General features: G+C 33.9%; 1 protein-coding gene across 1 annotated transcript; it reads right to left on the minus strand.

The window, feature by feature from the left end:
* Window positions 1-410: 410 nt before the first annotated feature.
* On the minus strand, window positions 411-23,137 carry nln (neurolysin (metallopeptidase M3 family)). Its single transcript, XM_073829928.1, has 13 exons — window positions 23,002-23,137; window positions 22,235-22,491; window positions 21,993-22,141; window positions 16,567-16,671; window positions 14,582-14,684; window positions 14,341-14,501; window positions 14,033-14,168; window positions 9,918-10,284; window positions 7,044-7,245; window positions 5,227-5,413; window positions 4,460-4,588; window positions 2,909-3,045; window positions 411-762 (listed from the first exon to the last, which is right to left on the minus strand). Exons 1-13 carry the CDS (start codon window positions 23,040-23,042, stop codon window positions 607-609), a joined length of 2,130 nt encoding a protein of 709 aa, XP_073686029.1. The 5' UTR covers window positions 23,043-23,137; the 3' UTR covers window positions 411-606.
* Window positions 23,138-24,032: the final 895 nt, after the last annotated feature.

Below are 24,032 nucleotides of genomic sequence, written 5' to 3' on the forward strand. Positions count from 1 at the left end.
GATTTGTATTTCAGATATGCTGTTCTTCTGAGCTTTCTATTCATCAGAGAAACCTGAAAAAAAATCATCTCAGCTGTTTTCAACATAATAATAATAATAAATGTTTTTTTGAACAGCAAATCAGAATATTAAAAGGATTACTGAAGAATCATATGACAGGAGCAATCATGCTAAAAATTCAGCTTTGAAATCACAGAAATAAATTACATTTTAAAATATATTCAAATAGAAAACAGTTATTTGAAACAATAAAAATATTTCAAAATTTTAGTTTTTGCTGTACTTTGGATCAAATAAATGCTGGCTTGGTGAACATTAACAAATCTTTCTCGGTAGTGTAATTTTATATAACTAATATTGTGCTATTTAAATAAATAAATAAATAAAAAGGCCAAGATAATACAATTGCATAAAAGCAAAATATTCACGTTTATTAAAAGTTGTATTTGATTATTAATGACATCAACAAAACACTGAGAAGAAATGAGGCAGCTTTACAAACAAAATGTATACATAACACTGTACGTAAAATTAGAAGGAAAACTAGTGATACATGTGTCATTGTTACTTTTATATATTCATAAGTTTATAGTTCCCAGTCGAATGTCAATGTGAGGTTTGTTCGGTAATAGTTTGTGCGAGTCCTTTACACTGAAAAAATGCGTCCTGACAGGGTTCACGACCCAGGAACGTCTTCAACATATTCATGCCATCCACTGACCCTCCTGCTTCCAGAACCACACGCCTGTATTCCCTGCCCACCTGTGCGTCAAACACACACAAACATGTTCATAAAAGATTACATTTTTACATGTAGTGGTCATTATGATTATTTATAACTGGAATTTTTAATACTAGTTAAATCTAAGCACTAAGTGTGCCACTGTGATCAACTTCCTCTAAACGCAGCGCACACTCATCCTTCAACAATACTATGAGTAATTATGACACACAGACACTCGTTTGCACAACAATTGTGTTAACAATTTTACTCACAGTTCAGTTCCGTGTTATTACAAATAATAATATGCACCTATTCATAGCAGATAATCACTCAGACTCACATGACTGTCATTTGATGATCATAATAAACTAAATGTGTGTCACTCTGGGCAAGAGTCTGCTACATGCCTTAAATGGAAATTTGAATGTAGTAACGCTGGTAAATCAGTCATCATGTGCTAACTATCATCTGCTTTTATGAATTGATGACGGTACTCTATTAAAATGCACTTTGCCATGATAACACAAAACTATTTTAATTAAATGTTTCTTTAATCACTCTTAAAGGAGAAGTTCACATCCATAACAAAAATTTCCAGATAATGTACTTTTCCCTTGTCATCAAAGATGTTCATGTCTTTCTTTCTTCAGTTGTAAAGGAATTATGTTTTTTGAGAAAAACATTTCAGGATTTTTGTCCATATAATGGACTTCTATGGTGCCCCCGAGCTTGAACTTCCAAGATACAGTTTAAATGTGGTTGTAAACCTTAACAATTCAACGATAACGATTTGGGAACCAAACTACACTTCTGGGAACCTTACAATAACATGTTCTGAAAACATTATTCTAATGCTAGGGGAACCAAAAACTAACATTCTGGGAACGTTACGAAAACTTTCCTGGCTAACCAAAAACAAACCACAAAAAAATACTTTCTAGGAACCAAAAACTGTACATTCTGGGAATGTGTTTTGATCTAGAAACTTCTGGGTTAGAATGATTATTAAATACCGTAAATGGTGTAATCGAGGCTAAAGAATTGAATATTAAAAATAATAAATGTTATTAATAGCTTCAAAAATATTTCCAAAATGAATTTACTATTCCCTTTTTTTAATCAAAACACTATTCCAAACTGTTATATATTGTATACTCACTATTCGTGCAGATCAACAAATCAAACGAATCGCCTTCGAACTCTGGTTTGTTGGAACAAATTGTTCAAATGAATCGACTCGCTCAAATGAATCTTACTTCTCAACGCTAGTGCTAAAGCTGAGGGGAAAAGCATCAGGTCCAAGATGTTCATGTCTTTCTTTCTTCAGTTGTAAAGAAATTATGTTTTTTTAGGAAAACATTTCAGGATTTTTCTCTATAAAGTGGACTTCTATGGTGCCCCGAGTTTGAACTTCCAAAATGCAGCTTCAAATTATCTCAAATGTGGTTCTAAACGATCCCAGCTAAGGAAGAAAGATCTTATCTAGTGAAACGATCGGTTATTTCTTTATTTTTTATTACAATTTATATACTTTTTAACCTCAAATGCTCATCTCGTCTTGCTCTGCATGAACTGTTTTTTTTTTTCCGGTTCAAGACAGGGTATGTCAAAAAACTCCCATCTCATTTTCTCCCTCAGCTTCAAAATCGTCCTCCATTGCTTTTTTACCTTTTTTGTTAAGGGTGTTTGACCTTCTTTGCACGTTCACTTTCCAAACACTGGGTCGGTACTTCTGTAGCAATGTAGGGTGATTTTAAAATGATTTTTGAAGTTGAGGGAGAAAATTAGACGGGAGTTTTTTGACATACCCTAACTATCTTAAACCGGAAAAAAATGAATCTAGGCAGAGCAAGTTGAGGTTAAAAAAGTATATAAATTGTAATAAATAAAAAAAACACATCGTTCCGCCAGATAAATACCTTTTTCCTTGGCTGGGATAGTTTACAACCACATTTGGGATCGTTTGAAGCTGCATTTAAACTGCATTTTGGAAGTTCAAACTCGGGGGCACCATAGAAGTCCACTATATGGAGAAAAATCCTGAAACGTTTTCCTTCAAAAACATAATTTCTTTACAACTGAAGAAAGAAAGACATGAAAATCTTGGATGACAAGCGGGTGAGTACATCTGGAAATGTTTGTTCTGGAAGTGAACTTCTCCTTCAACAAAAGCAAGATTCAAACCTTTGGATTCAAGATTCCTTCCTTTTTGAAGCGACTGAAGAAGATGTCCATGGAGTAGACTTCACTCCAGAGGTAGCTGTAGTACTGACCATCATATCCTCCGGCTAGATGACTGAAACTAGCTGTCATATTTGTACCTGCAGTGAACATGCAGAAATATTTAATGTTAAAGAGGCTAGAACACAAGTATTTTGCTTACAAAATTACTATAAAAAAAATTCACTCATTGCACTCATTACATAGACAGAACATCTTTTAAATTGCTTTAAATAAACAAACAAATACACAAATAACATCCGCTGGAACGCCACTCTCTCATGAATGCATGTATGACAGTGGAAGCTAGCGATTACTGTTCATAAAATGTTAAATATAGATATTTTCTTACACAAACACATCAATTCGCCTCAGAAGGCCTTTAATAAAGGAGAAGTTTACTTCCAGAACAAAAATTTCCAGATGATGTACTCACCCTCACCCTCATGTTCATGTCTTTCTTTCTTCAGTCGTAAACAAATAATGTTTTTTGAGGAAAACATTTCAGGATTTTTCTGCATACAATGGACTTCTGTGGTGCCCCGAGTTTGAACTTTCAAAATGAGGTTTAAATGTTGCTTCATACGATCCCAAATGCGGTTGTCCCAATCCCAGCCAAGGAAGAAGGGTCTTATCTAGCGAAACGATCGGTTATTTATTTATTTTTATTACAATTTATATACCTTTTAACCTCAAACGCTTATCTTGTCTTGCTCTGCCTGAACTCAGTTTTTTTTCCCCGGTTCAAGACAGTTAGGGTATGTCGAAAAACTCCCATCTTATTTTCTCCCTCAACTTCAAAAATCATTTCAAAATCATCCTACTGTGCAAAGTGTAAAACATGCAAAGAAGATCAAACACTCTTAACAAAAAAGGTAAAACAGCGATGTAGGACGATTTTGAAGGAGAACATGAGATGGGAGTTTTTCGACATACCCTAACTGTATATGAAGTGTAATTAAAAAAATAATAACCAATTGTTTCACTGGATAAAACCCTTCTTCCTCAGCTGGGATCATTTAGAGCCCTTTCAAGCCGCATTTAAACTGCATTTTGGAAGTTCAAACTCGGGGGCACCATAGAAGTCCACTTTATGGAGAGAAATCCTGAAATGTTTTCCTCAAAAAACATAATTACTTTACGACTGAAGAAAGAAAGACATGGACATCTTGGATGACAAGGGGGTGAGTACATTATCTGTACATTTTTGTTCTGGAGGTGAACTTCTAGGATGTTTTTAGAACTCTGTGTCATGTGTGAGGCACTGCAAAAGACTTGCGCATATTTACATAGAAAAAGAACAGAAACGCAGCACAGTGGATTCCAGAAACACATTCTGTGTGCGAGTTCTGTATGCAGATGAGCTCTAACTTGTTTGCATGTGAAATGAGTGAGTGAGTGTTCACAGCACGCTGCTGAATGCTGAGTAGTGGCTGATGTGTTAATGTGCTCATAGTTGAGGTGTCATAAGCGTGCTGATTTCAGAATGACTGAGTCTGCGTATGTGTTTATGACCTGGTGTGGCTGGGATTCCCAGGATGTCTTTGCTGTGCTTGGCGAACTCAGCTGCAGTGTCCGCTCGGTCTTTAGTGTGGAGCGTCTGGTCAGCTTTACTGAGAACAATCTGCCTGAGGTTCATCAGACCTGCCGACAAGGACAAACAAACATATACTTGAAAAACAAAACTTTTTGTGTGAATTAACACTTTAACACAAATAGCATGTATTCAAAGTATTAGCAAAAACTGTTAGTAGCTCAGAAAAAATGTGAATTGGTATGTTTATATATGGCCAATAACCAATATTTTTACAAATATGCACTTCTTTTTGTGTGTGTATACAGTCAAACCAAAATGTATTCAGGCACCTTCAACATTTCTCACATTATCGGTTTATTCACTATAGTTTAGAAAATAGTAATAAAATATGACAAGAACTTAGACTTAAACTGAGTCAGAACACATTCATCTTGATAATGTCAGATTTGTAGATAATTTAATAGAAAGGTGTGTAATGGATTACAATCAACCAAAAATTCAGACAACTGTTAGTATGATAAGATGCAGCATCAGAAAGCTCTCAGATTTCATCGAAAATATCCTAATTTGTGTTCTGAAGGTCTTACAGGTTTGGAACGACATGAGGATGAGTAATTAATGACATTTTTGGGTCAACTATCTTGTTTCAAATTTGGTGGAAGGCCTAAATTTGTTATTTATTCAAAGTTCAAACACATAGGTTATACTATATAGATTATTGTATAGATGTGGGCTTAATTCTGACCTGTGTTGGCCACTCTTGATGCAATGAGTTTATCCAGCAGACCGTCTGGGATCGGGCTGCCATCTTTGTAGTGGCGGGACATCCTCCTGAGCGGCTCCTTCTCCCAAACCCAGTTCTCCAGCATTTGAGACGGCACCTCCACAAAATCAGTCTCAACCTGCGTCCCGCTGAACTCTGCATAGCGGGTCTGGAACATCAGAAAATCACATTTGGTACCACAAAATGGTTATATTTTCTACTGACTTGAGATTCATTCAGTGTGCCTCTTTTGAACCCTTTTACAGGCATGTGCCAAAAATTTGAATGTCAAGGGAAAGTCCATTTATTTCAATAATTTGTTTCAAATATTGAAACTTGTATGTTATATTAGTTCACTACACACAAAGTGAAATATTTCAAGCCTTTATTTGTTTCAATTTTGATGATTATGGATTAAAGACAAAAAAAAAAACAAATCCAGTATTTCACAAAATTAGAATATTTCATGTGACCAATAAAAAAGGATCTTAAACACATGTTGGCCTTCTGAAAAGTGTGTTAATGTACTGTATTATGTCCTCAGTACTTTGTTGGGCCTCCTTTTGCACTAATTCCAGCATTAAGGCGGCGTGGCATGGAGGCGATCAGCCTTTGACACAGTTGAGGTGTTATGGTAGCTCAAGTTGCTTTGATATTGGTCTGCATTTCGGCGTCTCTGTTCCCTCATCTTCCTTTTGACAATACCCCTTTTTTCAATGGGGTTTAAGTCAGGTGAGTTTGCCGGCCAATCAAGAACAGTTATTCCATGACTATTAAAGCAGGTACTGGTAGATTTGGCTTTGTGGGCAGGTGCCAAATCCTGCTGGAAAATAAAATCATCATCTCCAAAAAGCTTGTCGGCAGCAGGAAGCATGAAGTGCTCTAAAATGTCCTGATAGACAGCTGCATTGACTGTGGACTTGATAAAAGACAATGGACCCACACCAGCAGATGACATGCTCCCCAAACCATCAATGACTGTGGAAACTTCTCACTGGACTTTAAGCAGCTTGACTTTTGTGCCTCTCCGGTCTTCCTCCAGACTCTGGGACCTTGATTTCCAAATGAAATGCAACATTTGGTTAACAGACCAGTACTTTTTCTCCTTTGCCCAGCACAGATGCTTCTGACGTTGTTTTTGGTTCAGGAGTGAATTCTCCAGCTGTAGCTCATGTCATGCAGACGTCTGTTTGTGGTGGTTCTTGATGCACTGACACCAGCCTCAGTCCACTCCTTATGAAGCTCCCCAAGATTTCTGAAACGCCCTTGCTTGACAATCCTCTCAAGGCTATGGTCATCCCTGTCACTTGTGCACCTTTTCCGGCCAGAAATTTTCCCTTCCTCCGATACTGCACTCTGTGAGCATCCAGCTTCTTCAATTGCCTTTTGAGACTTTTCCACATTGAGGGTGTCAATGATGGTCTTCTGCACAACCGTCAAGTCAGCAGTCTTCCCCTTGATCCTGAAGCCTACTAAACCAGACAATGAGACAATTTAAAGGCTGAGGAAACCTCTGCAGATGTGTTTGCGTTAATTAGCTGACTAGATTGGGACACAGGGAGCCTATAATTTTGAACTAATTTTGTGAAACACTGGATTTTTTTTTTTTTTTTAAAGTTTAATCCATAATCATTAAAATTGAAACAAATAAAGGCTTGAAATATTTCACTTTGTGTGTAGTAAACTAATGTAACATACATGTTTCACTTTTTGAAAGAAATTATTGAAATAAATGGACTTTCCCTCGATATTCTAATTTTTTGGCACATACCTGTTTGTGAGATAAAAGGCTGACATACCCGGGAACAGAGCTCATGCATGACATGTCCGAACTCATGGAAGAAGGTCTCCACCTCATGGTGCTGCAGGAGGGAAGGCCAGCTGCTCGTGGGTTTTGTGAAGTTGGCCACCATGGCTGCTACAGGCATCCTACGGTTCCCATCAGGCCCAAGACATCCTGGCTGGAGCCCAAAGCATGCAGCATGACCATACTTACCCTCCCTAAGGAGTAAAACAGGACAGTAAATCTGGATCAGGACTATTTCAGGTCATTACTTCAAAGGCCAATAAGCCAGTTCAGAAAGGCTCATCATGTATTGATCAGATTTCATCTGCAGGCTCTTAAGAGAAATGCATCGGGGTAGTTTAAGTTAACAAACCGTGTTTAGTTTAGATCAGCATGAATTTCAAGGCTGGATTCAGTGTTGTTTTAGATTTATATACTTTTATAATAGCTTTTATTTTTATATTTTAATTTTAAAGTGTAGCAATTTTGTTATGTTTTTTGTAATAAGGTGTAATTTGTTAACAGTAATGTATTAAATAACATGAATGAATAATAAACAATACATTTACTACACTATTTATTATTCTTTGTTAATGTTAGTTAATAAAAATACAGTTGTTCGTTGTTAGTTCACGTTAGTTTACAGTGCATTAACTAATGTTAAACACAACATGTGTTTTAATAATGCATTAGTAAATGCTGAAATGAACATTAACTAAGATTAATAAATGCTGTAGACGTATTGTTCATTTTTAGTTCATGTTAACTAATGAACCTTATTGTAAAGCATTACCATTTTCAAATTTCTAATTAACATTATTTTATTTCTGTTTTAGTAAATTTTGTTCAGTAAATTTTATTCAAACTTAGTTTTTAAAACTAGCAGCTAATGCAATGTCTCATTTTTATTTCAGTTTTAAAACTTGTATGTTTAATGTAATGTAATATTTAATGTTATATTTAATTTCATATTTATTCCAGCTGAAGGCATCGCCTTACTTAGCCAGCTGATTGATTACATTGATAATTGAAAACATTTTTTTGTATTACAAGTTTTCTAAAAAGTTAGGTTTAAATATGCAAATTATGCATTATTTAATTAAATATACGCTAATTTGCATTCATTCTTAGGACAAAAATGTAAACACTGGATGAAGTCAGTTTCAAAATTCTTGTTTAATTTTTTTGACATATTAGAGTCAAATGTTTTTACAGAGGGGATTTTGGGTATCGCATTTTTGTCACATAATTCAGAAAATAATTCAGAAAACAATATATTTTCACAATTTTGGGGGAATAGATTAATATAGCAAATCATATATGAACAAATCCCTCTGGAAAAAACCTTCAGATGGGAATGATAATGTAAAGTTTGGTGTGTGTAAGTGTTACTGAAGTGGAGATTTTTAGCTCAGTGCAGGAGAAAAAACTCATTTTCAGAAAACGGCCTTTAAAATATGTATTGTAATTGAAATCTATTGACACAAATAGATAAAGTGCTATAAAAGAAACACTTAACAGTGTGTTTTGGATGTTTTCTTTCCACTAGTCTGAAAAAACCACGTAAAACTAAAAAGCTCAAAATCTTGAGAGGTGCATGAAAAAACAGTTTTTGCCTGCAGTGTCTGCCCTTAAAAACAATTAGTTTTAATAGTTAACAATGTTATTGATATATAAGAGTGTTTATCATTACAAAAAAGGAAAAAAGTATTTTCAAATCGAATGTAAAACATGTGGAAAGTCCTTGATTTCACTGCTAAAAAACTGCTTTTCTTATTTAGATTTTTTGTCTTGTTTCCAGCCAAAATACCTAAAAATTCTAAAATTAAGAAGGATTTTCTAGACGAGTAAAAATTATTGTTAATTAAGTGCGTTTTTGCTTAAAAACAAGCAAAATAATCTGCCAATGGGAAAGAAAATCAATCTCGTTTTCTGTTTGATACAAGATTTTTTTTGCTTACCCCATTGGCAGATTATTTAGCTTGTTCTAAGCAAAAACTCACTTAATTTTGACTTGTTTTTTCTGTACACAAAGAAAATAATTTTTACTTGTCTAGAAAATCCTTCTTGATTTAAGAAATTTTAGATATTTGGGCTGAAAACAAGACAAAAAATCTAAGTAAGAAAAGCATTTTTTGAGGTGTTCATTTGGTTTTTATACAATTTTCAAGAATAATTTAATGTAATGCCTCTAAAAATGCACAAAGTAATAATTTCCCAAATATATTTTTTAAAGTAAAATTTTAGTTTTTATTAATTAATTTATTTTTTAATTAATAAAAATCCTTATTTTGGGGAGTTGCGCCACAAGACATTCACAATTAAACTAACCATGTCTTCTTATAAAAAGGTTAAATTATCTGATATTTTTAAAAGACATTGGTGTTGATAAAAAGTCATATGAGGGTCTGCAGTATCCTCTCAATATGATAATTTCCTGTTTTAAGGTTTCTGCATGTTGGTTGTACCACATGATTCGATGGACCACCATACAGTAGCTACACTCTTAGAAATAAAGGTTCTTTATTGGCATCGATGGTTCCATGAAGAGCCTTGAACATCAATGAAACCTTTCAAAGGCAAGGTTTTTTATGGCAGAAAAAGGTTGTTTAGTAGCATATTTTAAATGTTCTTCAAAACGGCTCTTTTAGGAACTGTTCACTGAAAGTTTCTTGGGGGAAACAAAAATGGTTCTTCTATGCAAAATCACCCCTTTGGAGCCTTTATTTTTTCAAGAGTGTATTCTTTTCACTAGCACAACTAAGTTGGTGAAGGATGTCAACTAAGGAAATTTAGCTAGTTAGCCAAGACCAATTAGACAATCCCAAACCGTAACACATGGCCATGTCAGCTCAGAAAAAAAAAGACTTTGTCTTGAATTGTTTACCTGGGATGCAAGTCCAAGTAAAACTGTCCGATCTCCTCTCCAGTCACGGAGTCCTGTACTGAGTATTGTTTAACGCTGTCGTGCCACACGTGAGCGTCCTCCACCTGCTGGAAAGACAGACCCAGCAGATCCTGATATATGTTCAGCAGGCCTTCGGTCACCACCTCTAGAGGGAAGTACTCGATCAGTTTGTCCTTATCCACCGCAAATTTCACTTGTTCCACCTGGTTCATGTAGTAGGGCATGTCCCACGCATAGAGCTGTCCGTCAAACTCCAAGTCCCGCCTCTCACAGTCGTCCTGTTTGAGTGACAGCAGGTATTGCCTCTCTTGCTCGCCCACTGGTCTCAACCTCTTATACAACTCATCTATGGAGCACCAAAAACATTTAGGTTACATACAGTGTCTCACAAAAGTGAGTACACCCCTCACATTTCAGCAACCATTTTAGTATCTTCTCAAGGGACAATACTATAGAAATGACACTTGGATATATTTTAGAGTAGTCAATGTGCAGCTTGTATAGCAGTATAGATGTACTGTTCTCTGAAAATAACTCAATGGCTGTATGTGAGGGGTGTACTCACTTTTGTGAGATACTGTAACTGTCATGTAGACAGAAAACAGCAACATAAGATATAAAAAACTATTAGCACCTGCCTAAAACAGCTCTGAACCACCAAAGCAAGACTCTACAACACCCCTGAAGATGAACTGTGGTATCCAACACTAAATCATTAGCAGCAGTCCTGCATGTTGTGAGGTGAAATGACTGCGGGACAGACATATTGTACCAGAACATCCACAAATGCTTGATGGGATTGAAATCTGGAGAATCTGGGCAACACCTTGAACTCCTGTTCCTCAAATCACTTCTGAACAACATGTTCTGGGTAACAAGATGCGCTGTCCTGCTGAAAGATGCCATTGCCATTTCACCCACATCCCTCATGTTGAGTACGACTGAAATAGCCCTGAACTTTGCATGAGCCATTCTTACAAAATAATCAAATACATTTGCTTTACTTAATGTCATAATGTTTTGGCTCATCAATGAATATTCATAATTTCATTTATATAAGAGCCATTCTACAGAATTGATGCAAACTGCTGTCCCACAACCATCAAAAATACATTTAACCCTTTATCGGGCGAAGCACCATATTTGATCACTTAATCGAACATTTTCAAAGGCGTCTGCATCCTTTGTATGAGATCGTGTAAGCACATGGATTTGTCCCAGCCAATCAACGGATGTTAGTCTACGTCACAGATAGCGACACCATGGCATCTGACCAATCGGAAGTTGTCTGGGGCGTTTCAAACTTCAGCGTGCTTCCGGAATGACAAAATGCTGATTTACGCTCCTACCTTCTCCCACAAAAACGGAAAAAGCATCGAAATGCACAATGGTAAGTCAATGAAACTCACACATTATATAGTTGAATAGTTGTGTTATATGGTGATATAGACGTTGTTTGCGTAGGATTCCTAGAAATTAGTGAACGATGTGTTATAAAAATGATGCGATCATATTTGATCTTACGCCCGTTTGTGGTAACACAACAAAGTGATTATTTTTAGACATACGCCCGGTTCAGGTAAAAGTAAAGCAAGTGGTAGTTTGGCTGTTTTTATGCCTGTTTTTTTGTCCACTGAATATTGCACAGGCTTGTATAACATGATACAGTAACCCAGTGTCAAACTTAAACCATTTATTGAAATGATCAAGAAATAAACAGTGAAAAATTTGTAATTTTGGTCAGTTTTAGGAACTTGGTGTTTATTATTTCTGCTAAAATAAGTGGCACCACCAGTACTTTGTGCAAATTTTTTCACTTCTTATTATAAATTTACATGTTTTCAGTAGATCTGCACTTTTCTTTCACAAACAAATCAACATGGGATTGATACTGACTTTCTTTTGCAGCTGTCTACTCAACAATTCTATGGATAGAGGTCAGTTTTTGTTGTGCCAGCTGACTCCATCGAGGGTTCTGACGAGGAAGACAGCAAGATTTTTAATTTCCTAAATAAATATTCTATGAATATTATCTGTTTTATGTATTTATTTATTCTTTATTTTTAAAATGTATACACATTTTTTGGGGGAAAAAAGTTACCATAGACTGGCAAGTGACCATATATGATCACTTTATTTAACCTAATTTTGAACATAAAAACATAAAAAAAAAATTTAAGTCACAAATGTTTAAAGGTCTTGTTATAACATCCGATAACACTCTGGGGTTGAATTTTAGAATTTCCAAGTATTTCAATGAGTGCCCTATAAAGGGTTAAAAAGCATTTATTCAAATCTTAGATGTTTACTAAGATCCTTCTAGGGGTGTGCGATATGACGATTTTTGATCGTGGACGGTTAAAATGTCTCCACGATCTGCTTTTGAATAAATATTGTAGTATCGTGTTACAGTGTGCCAATATACTGTACAACACGACATACATTCACTCACGGGACACTGCACTTTGTATTTGCAATCACAAAAGTCAATTATTCGCATGTGCTTCAAAGCCTTGCCGGTAAAACAACGGTATTTAGTCGGCGCACTGTTCTGGCATGTGCTTCATGAGCACGTAAATCTGAAAATCGTCCTACATCGCTGTTTTACCTATTTTTTGTAAAGGGCGTTTGATCTTCTTTGTATGTTCACTTTGTAAACACTGGATTGGTACTTCTGCAGCAATGTAGAATGTTTTTGAAGTTGGGGAAGAAAATGAGATGGGAGTTTTTTGACATACCCTAACTATATTGACCTGGATCACACCGACTACGCATGTGCATCGCAGAGACGAGCCAAGATGACCATTTGAGGTTAAAAAGTATATAAATTGTCATTTTGTCTTGAAAATAACCAATCTTTTCACTAGATAAGACAGCTGGGATCGTTCAGAGCCATTTAAATCTGCATTTAAACTGCATTTTGGAAGTTCAAACTTGGGGGCACCATACATACCCATTATATAAAGAGAAATCCTGACATGTTTTCCTCAAAAAACATAATTTCTTCACGACCGAAGAAAGAAAGACATGAACATCTTGGATGACAAGGGGCTGAGTGCATTATCTGTAAATTTTTGTTCTGGAAGTGAACTACTCCTTTAATCAATATGGTTTATTGTGTCCAATGCTAACGCAATTATCTATAAAACTGCTCAAATCAAAAACAAAGACGTATTATATACCATTTTTACTGAATTCAAGAAACAAATTCAAAATTATCCTAGATTTTCAAAACGAAGGAAACTACTAGTTGGTCAATAATTATATATTAGTCTAGTAATAGTGTACATACAGTCAAGACCGAAATTATTCACACCCCTGGCAAATTCTGACTTAAAGTTACTTTTATTCAACCAGCAAGTTTTTTTTGACCAGTAATGACACAGGCTTCTCCCAAAAGATAATAAGACGATGTACAAGAGGCATCATTGTGGAAAAATATATTTCTCAGCTTTTATTTACATTTGAACAAAAAGTGGCATGTCCAAAATTATTCACACCCTTCGCAAACTGTCACAGTCTATGGGAAAATCCAAAGTTCTATACCATTCCAAATAGTCCAAGCTGTTCTAAAGCATTCTAATTACCCAGATTCATTGGGAACAGCTGTTTTAATCAACTCAACAGGTGAAAAACAGAAGCTCTCTGCTGTTGGTTTGTGGACAGTCATGGCTAAGACAAAGGAGCTCACTGAGGACCTGCGGCTGCGCATTGTGGCTGCTCACAAGTCAGGAAAGGGCTATAAGACCATATCTAAATGTTTTGAAGTTCCAGTGGCTACAGTGCAAAGTATTAAAATATATATATATATTTTTTTCATTATCATCAGCAAACTGCCCGTAATATTGTATCTGTCATTATATGGTTATAAAAATAAATAAAGACTACAGCAAACACAACCAATATCTATGAGGTGAGTCTCTGTTGCACCACAGACAGATGACAAAGTCATAAAACTGTCATGTCACTTTAACAACATAACATGATGACAAGGGTCACCAAACTGCCCATCACTCCAGACTTAACCTGTGCATGCCTGAATACAAAACACTAATCCTTAACAGAAAGAACTGAAGAAAAGAGAAGAAACGTACCGAGAAATTGTGCCACATTCTCAGAATTTTTGGCCATGGTCATTTCCAGCATGTAATTGGCATGACTGCTGAAACCCAGGAGTTTGGCCAGCCTTGCCCGCAACTCAATCAGCTGTTCAAGAATAGCAGTGTTCACCTGGAAACATTCAACATTAATAGTGCAACTAGAACATAACATTTAGGATTCATATCCATGACATGCCAGACTTGGAAAACAGATATTAACTGAAAATGACCCTATAACAGCTGTGCCTAACTGAACTCAAAGTCTGATTAAAATGTGTACGAGACGCACAAGATGAACCTACATCTTTGCACCTGCTGTGAAAGGCCATCTCCATCTTCCTCCTGGTTTCAGGAACATGACATCTCTTCATCAGAGGAAAGTAGTGTGGATACGCAAGAGTGACTTTATACTGGCCATCTTCTGTTTTCTCAAGACCGTTCACGTAGCTTTCTGCAAGACCCACTTGAGAAAGAAAGGAGGAAAACTTGTGTACAAGATGAATTCACTAGAAAAGCTGTTATATCAAAAATAAACATGCTTACCAAGCTCTTGTTCTGAGAACAAAAGCTCTGTATTTTCCTCATTCAAATTTTGGTTGAAATCAATGGAGATTTCACTGATTTGCTTAGAGATTGACTTGATTTCCTGAGTAAATAAAAAAGAGACGCTGAAAGACCAATAAAAATAAACAATAACTAGATTTTACATTTTCCAAGACTTAACAGTAAGGACATTTCTGCTTACTTATTGAGGCCAAAAGTTCAATATCTACTTTCCTTGCCAACGTTTTAATAGGTTTTATACACTTTAAAAGACAATTTACAGAATGGATTAAATGAAATACAATATGGTCTCTTTAAGACGGTAAATGTTTTATATTAGCGATATTTCAGAGTTTGAAAACACAACATGATGTACAATAGAAAGTAATGTTCTTTACAGTTTTGTCTGGTTTTCCAGATTCTTTACTTGAGAAGCAAAATGACTTAAGAAATGATGTTTTCTAAGAAATCGCAAAACTATTATTATATAAATTTCTATGTCTGTAGATTGTTTGCAAGACCATTTTACATCAATTTATGTGTAAATCATCAGCAGAAACAATTCTCCATAAATTCAGGTGAAAATCGTATCTAAAATCATTCTTATGTAAATTTCTTTTAATAGTTTCGCAAAAGGGTTTTAATGTAATTTTGTGTAAATCATTTGCAAACTGAACCATTCCTCCGTAAATTTAGGTGAAAATCATGCATAAAACCATTCATATGTACATTTCTTTTAGTAGTAATAAAAAAAATTATGTAATTTTGTGCAAATAATTCAGAAATTGATTCATACACAATTTACTGTATACAAAACAGTTAATTTCTTTGTGAATCAATAGCAAAACTAATATTACAAATGTATATGTCTGTACATTGTTTGCAAAACCATTTTTATATTAAATTGAACATGAAACCATTCTTGTAAATTTCTTTTAATAGTTTAGCTAAACTTTTTAATGTCAATTTATGTAAATAATTTGCAAATTGATTCATACACAAATTACTGTATAAAACACTGATTAAAAACCGTTAGTTTCTTTGTAAATCAACAGCAAAACTATTCTTGCATAAAGTTCGATGTTCACTGTTTGTTAAATTTGTAAAATTTAACTAAATGCCACATTTAATGCCTCGATTGCATTAATTTAAGACTTTTTGCTGCACTTTAAGACCTTTTTAGGCCCTAATTTAAAGAAGGATGAATTTGTAAGACTTAAGATTTTGTTCTGAAATAAAAAGCTTTTGTAACATTATACACTATACCATTCAAAAGCTTTAAATAGTGAAAATATTGACAAAATTTACTGCTTTGCTGTACTTTAGATCAAATAAATGCAGGCTTGGCGATTAAATACTTAAATAAATATTGATTAAAATAATTAAATAAAAAATAGAAAAAAATAAGTGTAAATAAATAAATCTAAATAAATTGAAGAAATTATATAGTTACATAAAAATAATATAAATAATAAAATAAATTAAATTAAAATAAAACATTACTAAAACACTTTAAATCAATTATTTTAAATAGTAAAAATATTTCAAAAGTGTACTTTATTTAACTAAACGCCACATTTAATGCCTTGATTTGATTAATTTAAGACTTTTTACTTCAATTTAAGACCTTTTAAGGCCCAAATTTGAGGAAGGACGAATTTTTAAGACTTTCTAAGACCCACAGAAACCCTCCAAAGCTATGAAGGTTTGCTTTTTAAATTAATTTAAATGTTTTACTCTAGATTTACATTTATCATTTTAATATTCTAACTTAAAATATTATTGTTTATACGTATAAACAAATATTCTATACATGATTTTAAATAGATTTATTATTTAAATGGTATTATTATTATGCTTTTAGTCCATTTCTATAATAAGCCCATTTGCACACCAAAATTAAGAAAGTGTTAAGAGTTTATTTAAATTCATGCATTTATTCATCCACACATATAAGTTTGCAGTAAACAAACAAAACAACTTACTTCCTGTATATCCTCGGACAAATGCAATCCATTCCGTTTCCCTAATTTTATGAGTCGTCCCAGGAATCTCTCAGACTCTGGCAATAAATCACCGGATTGTTTTTCCTATAAAGATAAAGTGGGAAATGCTGAGGCACGCACTGTGAATGCCTTTAGTTTACTGCTGCGTCTCTGACACCCGGCCAAACCTGCACTACATGGGCCTGACACCGTACTACTGTCACATGCTTCCCTATGAATGGACTCCTCCAGAGGGTCACAATGAGGACAGTGAGGACTTCACACTGGCCTTTAGCAGAAATAGTGCGATCGTTCATTATAGCTTCATTAGACAGGCTGTAAATGCCCTGGAGAGAGGACAGCCTCGTCAAGTTGGAGTAGAAGAGCGGAAAATAGCCAGAGAGAGCTCCACTCAGATGATTATTTTAATTAGCGGCTCTGCAATATGAAACTGTTTTGGACAAAGCCTCAATGGGCTCAGCCAACGCTGCCAAATGCTTCATTTTATGGGTCACCCCTATGAAACGAGACCTGGTGGCCAACTTGCCAGATGTCTTTTAAGGACCCAGAGATTAAGTTTCTTCTATGCTGAGCGCTGACAGATATTAATGACCTGATCTGACCTAATATTAATGACCTCCAAACATAAAACAATAACACATATTCTAACATTCAAGGCAGCCTTATGTCTCACATGAGACGAAGAGGATTAAGTAAGTAGCAATTAAAGGTTGTATCAGCGATTTCTAGCCTAAAACATAAAGTGTCAATTTCAGCTGACCTTTCTTCACAATCCGCTCGCTGCCTGCCCCATAAATTGTCTGTGAAAAAACCGCGTCTCTCTGGTCAGCCTAGGGTCAGGGGTTTGGTGTTGTGGACTTTCGCTCCGCCTCCCTCACATCCCAGCACCAGTAGGAAAGTCCACAACACCAAACCCCTGACGCTGATTGGTTGGAACACTGTTTGTTTATCTGTGGAATAGTTGGTAGTGCCGATTGTTTTTTTTGGCATATCTCGGACCCTAGGCTGACCAGAGAGACGCGGTTTTTTCACAGACAATTTATGGGGCAGGCAGCGAGCGGATCGTGATGAAAGGTCAGCTGAATTTGACACTTTATGTTTCAGGCTAGAAATCGCTGATACAACCTTTAATATTGCTATTTAAATATGACAGGCTCATAACTCTTAAGACATGGGAAATGGACTTTGGCGGTCACTGTGCGTTCGCGAAAGCAAAAACGTAAATGGTAATGCGAGATTTGCAATTCCATTTGGTCACAATTTATGCATCCTCATATGGAAAATGCAAATGTGATCCTTGACCACAAAACCAGTCTTAAGTAGCACAGTGTATTCGTAGCAACAGCCAAAGATACATTGTATTGGTCAAAATTATCGATTTTTCTTTTATGCCAGAAATCATTAGGATATCAACTAAAGATCATGGTCCATGAAGATATTGTGTAAATTTCCTACCGTAAATATATCATTGGTTATATATTTGATTGGTAATATGCATTGCTAAGAACTTAAAATAAAATAAAAATGTAATTTAAAATAATAATACAAATAACATACACTACCAGTCAAAAGTTTTTGAACAGTAAGATTTTTTTTGAGTCATTTCTTTTGCTCACCAAGCCTGCATTTTTTGATCCAACGTACAGCAAATGCAGTAAAATTTTCAACTAGTTGTATCTCAGCCAAATATTGTCCCATTTTTAACAAATACATCAATAGAAAGCTTATTTATTCAGCTTTTTAGATGATGTATAAATCTCAATTTATAGAAAAATTGGCATGCATGACTGATTTTGTGGTCCAGGGTCACTAATGAAAATACAATTTAAAATTTGAAAATGGTCCAGAATACAGCATTAAATTTATATCATATTTAACGTAGTGGTGCAACGGATCACAAAACTCACGGTTCGGATCATATCACGGATTTTGAGTCACGGATCGGATCATTTTTCGGATCAGCAAAAAACAAACAAAACAAAAAAAAGTTAGTTTTTTATTAATTACTGAATGCTTACATTACGTACTTTTAATCCAAAGCAAAAACTATTAGCTTAACTAATAAAGTCAGTAACAAAACAAGAACAATTACACAAATGACAAGTGTAGATGAATACAACATAAAGTTAATAAAACTGATACTAATTAAATTAATAACCCTAGTATTCAGGTGCAGAAATGTAATAATTAATTGTAAAATAACTAGTGCTTCTCACTGCAGGTATTTATAGGATGCTGTCTCTTTAAGGCCTAATGTACGTACCTAATACTGGCACGCATCTCTTTCTCAGCTGTTTCGGTTCACTGAAGACATAACCGACTGTGTTTACCAGAATACCAAAACTTTTACTCTATCATCTAAGATCCGTTGCACCCCTAATTTAACGTGATGAGATTTTGCCATTAAATATTAAATTAAACAGACCAAGGACTGCTCATCAGATGTACTTAAAAACATTTTTTCTCTCATGTTTAACCACTATGGAAAAATCAAAGCCAGCGGCACATTCCAAAAGATCTGACCGAGGTAAGGCTGCTTTCGGCGGGTTCATGAGAGCTGAGTGGCTGCTGATGCCCTGGAGCTTACATCTCTGAAAATGTTGAAGCAAATTTTCAAAGAGACGTTATCTTTATTAACAAATCGCATATTTGTAGTCAAAACAAGCACATTTTTGCCTAAACAATACACTTTGTGACATGAAAGCAGTATTATTTTTTAAATTATAGTTGATTTGGGCATCCACCGTGACACTCGCTGTGAGAAATACTGCAAGCAGATTGATACAAACAGTGCTGTTAACACTAGAATATCGCACTTTTCTCAGCCAATTAGATTGGAGCACCAGAAATAGCTGTTGTATAAAAAAAATTCAGATATACTACTTATGTCACATTATCACATACTGCTTTTCATCTTTAAGTACTTAAATTAAATGTTATACACTAGCAGTCAAACATTTCTGAACAGTAAGATTTGTATGTTTTTTAAAGAAGTCCCTTCTGCTCACCAAGCCTGCATTTATTTGATCTCAAGTACAGCAAAAACAGTAAAACTTTGAAATATTTTTACTATTTTAAAATATCTGTTTTCTAATATGCTGATTTACTGTTAAAAAAAACATTTTAATTATTATCAATATTTAAAACAGTTTGGAATCAGTATATAAATATATTTATTATTTTGGACATAAAAGTGATGCTAAAACATTTATAATGTCACAAAAAGGTTTGTTTCAAATAAATGCTGTTCTTCTTAACTTTCTATTCATCAAAGAAACTGAAAAAAAACCCTACTTATTTGTTTTCAACATAATAATAAATGTTTTTTGAGCAGCAAATTCAAATATTAGAATGATTTCTGAAGGATCATGTGACTGGAGTAATGATGCTGAACAAACAGCTTTGAAATCACATGAATAAATTACATTTAAAAATATATTCAAATAGAAAACAGTTATTTCAAATTGTAAAAATATTTTAAAAATGTACTGTTTTGCTGCACTTTAAATCAAATAAATGCTCTTCGGCTTGGTGAGCAGAAGAGACTTCTTTAAAAACATTCCAAAACTTTTGACTGGTAGCATAATTAACTAAATAAATTAATTAAATAATTAAATAAAAAACAGACAAAATAAAAACAGAAGAAAACTAATTATATAGTTACATAAAATTAAAGTGTAGTAAAATAATAAAATAAAAATGAAATAATAAAATTAATTAAATTTATATAAAGTTAAATAAAGCAATTACTAAAACATAAAGAAAAATAGTAAAAGTATTTTAAAAGTGCACTGTTTTGCTGTCCTTTAGATCAAATAAATGCTGGCTTGGTGAGCAAAAGAGACTTCTTTAAAAATATTCAAAAAACAATAAAATAAAAAATAGAAAAAAATAAAAACTGAAGAAAACAAATTATATAGTTACATAAAAAATAAAATGTAGTAAAATAAAAAAAGTATATTAAAAGTAAATTAAAATTAAACAATTACTAAAACACTTAAAAACAATTTAAATAATGTAAAAATTACTGTAAAAATATTTCAAAAGTGTAATGCTTTGCTGTACATTGGATCAAATAAATGCAGGCTTTAAACACATTAAAATCGTACTGTTCAAAATATTTTGACCGGTAGTGTAGTGAAGTAAAATAAAATGAAATGAAATAATAAAATAATAAAATAAAATAATTACTAAAACACTTTAAAACAATTATTTAAAATAGTAAAAATATTTCAAAAGTGTACTGTTTTGCTGTACTTTGGATCAAATAAATGCAGGCTTGGTGAGCAGAAAAGACTTTTTTCAAAAACATTCCAAAACTTTTGACAGGTAGCATAATTAACTAAATAAATAAAGAAAATAATTAAATAAAAAAAAGAAAAGAAAAACAGAAGAAAACAACTTATATAGTTACAAATAATTTAAGTGTAGTAAAATAATAATAATAATCAAAAAAAATAATTAAAATAAAACAATTACTAAAACACTTTAAAAGTAAAAATATTTAAAAAATGTACTGTTTTTGCTATACTTTGGATCAAATAAATGCAGTCTTGGTGAGCAGAAGAGACCTCTTTAAAAATATTCAAAAACTTTTGACTGGTAGAGTAATTAACTAAATAAAGAAAGAAAAAGTAAAAACAGAAGAAAAACTTTAAGTGTATTAAAATAAAATAAATTAAAAATAATAAAATAAATTAAAATAAAATAAAACAATTACTAAAACATTAAAAACAATTATTTTAAATAAATGTAAAAATGTACAAAAGTATTTCAAAAGTGTACTGTTTTGCTGTACTTTGGATCAAATAAATGCAGGCTTTAAACACATTAAAAATCATACTGTTCAAAAACTTTTGACTGGTAGTGTAGTTACAAAATATTACAGTAAAATAAAATGAAATGAAATGAAATAATAAAATAAAATAAAACAATTACTAAAACACTTTTAAAAAATTATTTTAAATAGTAAAAGTATTTCAAAAGTGTACTGCTTTGCTGTACATTGGATCAAATAAATGCAGGCTTTAAACACATTAAAATCGTACTGTTCAAAATATTTTGACCGGTAGTGTAGTTACATAATATTAAAGTAAAATAAAATGAAATGAAATAATAAAATAATAAAATAAAATAAAATAATTACTATGACACTTTAAAACAATTATTTTAAATAGTAAAAGTATTTCAAAAGTGTACTGTGTTGCTGTACTTTGGATCAAATAAATGCAGGCTTTAAACACATTAAAAATCGTACTGTTCAAAAACTTTTGACTGGTAGTGTAGTTACATAATATTAAAGTAAAATAAAATGAAATGAAATAACATAAAATAAAACTAAAAGATGACCAGTAGCCGAATTGCTCACAAAAAGTAGAATTATTCTGTATTTTAGCGAGTGGTACCTGCAGAGCTATAAGTCTCTGAAAAACGTCCGCCCTCATGCTCACTTCCACATCGAAATCCGACAGGCGTTTATCAGCCTCGGTGCTCGCCAATCTCACCTCTTTACATGGAGAAACATACTGAGGAAAGTCCAAAACATGCCGTGAAGCTGAAACAGACCCCAGAACACTGAATATGACATAAAATGCATAAAAACAACTTTAAATTATTACAATATGCATGTTATCACTTTACGACTCACCAGAATAATCTGCTTTTGCATCTGCAATGACCTGCAGCGTGTTCTCAAAGCACACCTTCCCAATGTCCACCGAGCCCACCGTGTCATAGGTCTGCTTTATCCGCTGGATGAGTCTCTGTGTCTGATGTCTGATGTCCTCTGGGGTCAGATCCCATCGCAGGTTGTTGTTCTTGTCAGCTGTGCCGGAGCAGCTGTGGGCGGATAGGACTGATCCATTTTGAAGTGTCATCCTGAGCTTTGAGCTGGACAAAATGACTCTGCAGTGGATCAAAGACAAACCCAATGAGCAAAAGTGGCCACTGTGCAATATTACCCTGCATGCATTGCATGTGCACTTCTATATGGCTTCCTGTAACTTTAGAAAAAGAAAAGCTACACATTACTATAGATAATACTGAAAGAAGAGAAACTTGAGTGCCTTGAAGGGCTGCGTGCTGTGAATGTTTTCCGTGCTAACGATGGACACTTTCACATGTCTTTCAAAACAGGGAATGCGAACCTGATCTGCTTGTGCTACAGTTATACTACTTCACATATGCCAGTTGCATTGCCTAGTTTGTAGAGGAGCTAATGAGATAACCTGAGTAAAACCAGATATCCCCGCATACTAACGCTTTGTAAGGTTAGACTGAGAAGTCCGAGCATTTGTAGTTTGTCTATTTGAGCCCAGTCAGGTTCATGCAGTTGGTTAATAATAGTAGTGCCAATGGAAACTCAGCCAAACAAAATACAGCATGGAGTGTGTTAAATAAATGAATTCACAATACCTTCTAATCGCTCGGGTCACAGAAACGCTGAGGATATACATTGCATGCCTAGAGTTTCAATCGTGCAACGTGCAGAACTGGGATGCGACTCCTACCGTCACAGTCACACTCGACTTAAACCAATACTACTACTATTATTATTACTACTACGGTGAAGGCTCGGCGTGTGAATATTAATTACGTAACCTGAGGTTCGCGCGACAACGCGTTCTGATTGGCTACAAGGTAGACGCTGGGAGGCGGGAGTTAGTCAGCTGGCGAATTAATGAATGCGGTGAAAGATTAGCTTATGAATATTAAACAGGTAACTGTGACATAATTATTATTATTTTTAACTTTTTTTATTACACGAGCATCAACTTCAGGTTTAAATAGGGCTGGGCGATTTGGCCTAAAATCAAAATCTCGATTAATTGAACATTTTAACCCGATTACGATTAATGAACGATTATTTTATTCATTAATATAATTATATTTAATTATATTTAAATAATATTTATTTTTTTGCCCTCATAGTTCACTGACAAGTTTTGTACAGTAAATATGCTCACATATTACAAGTGAGAGATTTTTGAATGAAGGGTGCACACACTATCTATGATTATTTATTGAACATCAGTGTTGAACAACTGAAATTAAAGCACACATTGCTTAAAATGAAAAGTCACATTTTTCTTAAATTAGTGAAAATCAATAACTTACACTTTTGGAAACAAAATAAATTATTTATAAAATAATAATAAATATTAAAAGTAGAAAATAAGCAGTATCTCTTCTAAATAAAATGACTCGTCTCTTGTACACGCAGTAGTGTTTTTAAAGGGAAAGTAATTGAAAAAATTGACCTGGAAAAATTTGATCGATTATAGGTTCTGAATGTCGATTTCGATTACTTTTCGATTAATCGCCCAGCCCTAGGTTTAAAAGTGTTATTTTATTTCGTTTCACTTTAATTCAAACACGTAAAATTATTTTTTTACGAGGTGTTATTAATTATTTCCTATTCCGTTTTTTGTAACCTGTAACAATGT

The sequence above is a fragment of the Garra rufa genome, chromosome 23 (genome assembly GCF_049309525.1).
Source record: "Garra rufa chromosome 23, GarRuf1.0, whole genome shotgun sequence".
NCBI lineage: Eukaryota > Metazoa > Chordata > Actinopteri > Cypriniformes > Cyprinidae > Garra > Garra rufa.